The 3,832-nt window shown below is 39.1% G+C and overlaps 1 protein-coding gene across 1 annotated transcript; it reads right to left on the reverse strand.

Moving 5' to 3' along the window:
- Positions 1 to 2,521: 2,521 nt before the first annotated feature.
- Positions 2,522 to 2,931, reverse strand: LOC138835234 (histone H2A.V-like). The gene has a single exon (XM_070033809.1). The coding sequence runs from the start codon at positions 2,922 to 2,924 to the stop codon at positions 2,538 to 2,540; it is 387 nt and encodes a 128-aa protein (XP_069889910.1). The 5' UTR covers positions 2,925 to 2,931; the 3' UTR covers positions 2,522 to 2,537.
- Between the last annotated feature and the right edge of the window lie 901 nt (positions 2,932 to 3,832).

The following is a 3,832-nucleotide window of genomic DNA, read 5'->3' on the forward strand; positions in this document are numbered from 1 at the left end:
TTTACAGTTTCTATATACCCATACATATGAAAATATATTGCATGAAGCTGCAGAGCTTCTGCCTGGCAAAGGACATAGCTAGCAAGATCAATGGAAAGCCCACGGATTGGGAGAAGATCTTCACTAGCCATACAATAGACAAGGGTCTTATATACTTATATATACTTATATATTTAGAACTCAAAAAATTAAATCCCCCAACAACAAATCCTCAAAGAAACAACTGCCTGATAAATAAGTGGGCTAAAGACTTAAAGAGAAACTTCTCTGAAGAGGAAATAAGAATGGCCAATAGACATATGAAGAAATGCTCAACTTCTCCAGCCATAAAAGAAAGGTAAATCAAACCAACATTGAGATTCCACCTCACCCCATTAAGCATGGCTATAATCAAGAACTCTAGTAACAACAGATACTGGAGGGGATGTGGCCAGAAGGGAACACTACTGCATTGCTGGTGGGAGTGTAAACTTGCTCAACCACTATGGAAAGCAGTATGGAGGTTCCTCAAAAGACTCCACATAGAGTTGCCCTATGACCCAGCAATCCCACTTTTGGGCATTTACCGGAATGATCAAGACCATACCTGAACAAGACCATACTAAAGCTACTAGCACAACTATGTTTATTGCAGCATTATTTACCATGGCTAAGATATGTAACCAACCCAGATGCCCCTCAGTAGATGAATGGATCAAGAAAATGTGGTATATATACACAATGGAATCTATGCCTCCATCAGAAAGAATGACATTGCCCCATTTGTTAAGAAATGGAAAGACTTGGAAAAAATTATATTAAGTGAAGTAAGCAAGGTCCAAAGAAACATAGGTCCAATGGTTTCCCTTCTTTGCAATAACTAGTACATGTGTAGGACAAGTAGAAAAGGTCAAAAGCTACGTACATATGACCATATAAGATGATGTTAAGTGAAATGAACTCCGATAGGGACACAAATATTTGTTTTTCTTTCTTGCTATTGTTTCTAATGTACTTATAAATGTACCATGTGATTTTTTTTTGTTTCTTTGTATGTTCCTTCCCCATGGAATAACTCCTGTTTTCACTGTATTTGATATCCGTGCCCTGCATCTTCTATATACACTTCTCTAATTTGGGGAGGGAAAGGGAAAAAAACAAAATGCTTAAATAGGGATACAAGTTGAACCATTGTAACAATGAAATGTACAAAACTCCATATTGAAAACAAACTTTACAACTTTGGGGGGGTAGTTGTGGAGGTGGAGGTAGGAGGGAAGTGATGGTAGGGGAAAAACAAAGGAGGCAGCAATAGTGCTCGATAGGAAATGTACTCATGACCTTGCTCATGTAACTATAATCCTTCTGTACAGTATTTTTACAATAAAAAATGTACAAAAAATACATTCATTCAACAGGAACATGACCTGTAAGTAGTCTTTTCTTTCTTCCTATTTCATAGCCACCATATATGAATGGAGAGATAGTGCATACTTACTAATTTTATCTGCATACACTAAATGAAAATGTAAGAATATTTTGAATGGACATGTATCACTGTAAGGGTAAATAAGAGTTGTTATAGCTTCAAAGTTGAATCTTTTTTTAAAAAAAATTGAGTTTAACCTCAATTAACAATTTTATTTTCAAATGTAATTTTATATTGACAATTTGGGCATGTTTTCTTAGTATTCTGTGGTTCTCTTCACAAATATTCGCCTGATGCACATTTCATTTGGGTGACATTTTCATAATTTAACAAAGAACCCAATGTTTTACTATTTATCAAATTATTTCTTTCTTTATTTTTGCCAGTTCTGGGACTTGAACTCAAGGCCTGGGTTCTGTCCCTGAGCCTCTCTGTGCTCAAGGGTAGCTCTCTTCCACTGGAGCCACAGTGTCACTTCTGGCTTTTTCTGAGTAGTTTATTAGAGATAAGAGTCTCATGGACTTTCCTGCTGGCTGGCTTCAAACCGCAGTCCTCAGATCTCAGCCACCTGAGTAGCTAGGATTACAGACGTGAGCCACTGGCGCTTGGCTATCCTGAGTATTATTTTATGTTCTTATACTATACCATAAAATTATCGCTCACAAAATGAACGATTGATGTACTGATTTAAGCCAATAATTAATCCAAATTATATAGCACAACAAACTTTATCCTGTTTTCCTTCCTGCCCAGCCTGTTCTCTCATTTCTTTTGTACTTTGAGCTAATGATTCTAGTTGTTATATTCAATGTACATGGGATTTGCTTCTTCCTCTATGTTTTTGGTTTAATGGTTTCTTTCTTTTTTTTTTTTTTTTTAGTTTTGTAGAAAATGGTTTATCAATTACATTTTGGTATAAAACACATGGAAGAAAGCTGGCCAATCTACACAACTATCACGATGTGAAAAGGTTCTTTTATCAAACTTTGAGTCTAAAAATGTACAAATGTTTTTTCTGTCATGTCTTCAGTAATTTTCTATGCTTTTCTATTTAACTATTTAAAAAAAATTCCTTACATTTCCATTGTTTTCGTCTGTCCCAGTTACAGGAAAAGGGTTAAACAACCCTCTAAGCAGTTTTCTGCTGTCCCTTCTTTCCAATTAGAGATTTGTGGATGTGAGGGATCACACCACCCCCAGCTATGGTAATCTTGATAAGGGAATCCAACTCTTTGTCACCACGGATTGCAAGCTGCAAGTGACGGGGAGTGATACGCTTTACTTTGAGGTCCTTGGAAGCATTTCCTGCCAGTTCCAGGACCTCAGCAGTGAGGTACTCCAGAATTGCAGCACTGTACATGGCAGCTGTGGCACCCACCCGTCCATGGCTTGTGGTTCTAGTCTTCATGTATCTGTGGATGCGGCCCACAGGAAACTGTAGACCAGCTCTCTGTGAGCGAGACACTGCCTTAGCCTTGGCCTTCCGGCTGTCCTTCCCGGCTTTGCCTCCAGCCATGGTCACAGCAGACTCTCCGCAGGACCACCCACTACCACCCCGCGCCACCGGCCGCCGCCGTCTGGTTTAATGGTTTCTTTGGCTTCAGTATCTTTTTTCCCCCCCTCTATCAGCACATATAACACTAGAGAAAAATGTAAATCCCACTCTTCATAATAAATACTCTTCTGCTGACATCCAGTAATAGAAGCTTCTGGTGCTTTCTAGACTCAATTTTTGCTTGTGTCTATCAGCCAAGGATAGGTCTGGATACATGTGTAAGGAAACCCAACTACAACAGTTAAGGATTACCATTGTTATTACTATTACCATTATTATTATTTTTTGTTGTTGTTTGTTGTGAGGCTTGAACTTGGGGCTTGGGGGCTGTCCCTGAGATTTTTTTTCAAGATTTTTTCAAGAGATTTTTCAAGGCTAGCTCTCTACCACTTTGAGTCACAGCTTCACTGCCAGTTTTTGAGTGGGTTAATTGGAGATAAGAGTCTCATGGGGACCTTTCTGCTGTGGCCAGCTTTGACCTGTGATCCTCAGATCCCAGCCTCCTAAGTAGCTAGGATTACAGGTACGAGCCATCAGTGCCGGGCTAAGAATTAGTTTTTAAGTTTTGTTTCATTACTAAAGTATACAGGTGAAGGATTGCCAGCTGGTTTAGTAATTGAGAATATTTGGGATGGCTTCATTTGAGTCTCTTGATTTTTTTCCCCCCCTGGATACAAATGACAATGAAGATCCAAGTGCCACATTTGTTTTCAGAATAAGCACATGGAAGGCCACAGCTGTATCTGTGACTTTCATCAAGAGACCAAAGGCCAACCCAGAAACTATGTAGAGTACTTCTGCCTTTGTCTGATGAAGGAGAACTGAGCTTAGTGGCCATCCCTCACTGCAGAGGAGTCTAGAACAGCATG

The sequence above is a fragment of the Dipodomys merriami genome, unplaced genomic scaffold (genome assembly GCF_024711535.1).
Source record: "Dipodomys merriami isolate MVZ:Mamm:240054 unplaced genomic scaffold, mDipMer1.0.p SCAF_2314, whole genome shotgun sequence".
NCBI classification, from domain to species: domain Eukaryota; kingdom Metazoa; phylum Chordata; class Mammalia; order Rodentia; family Heteromyidae; genus Dipodomys; species Dipodomys merriami.

Excerpts from the sequence above, each read along its gene's own strand:
- LOC138835234 (XM_070033809.1), bottom strand. The coding sequence starts at position 2,924 with ATGGCTGGAGGCAAAGCCGGGAAGGACAGCCGGAAGGCCAAGGCTAAG.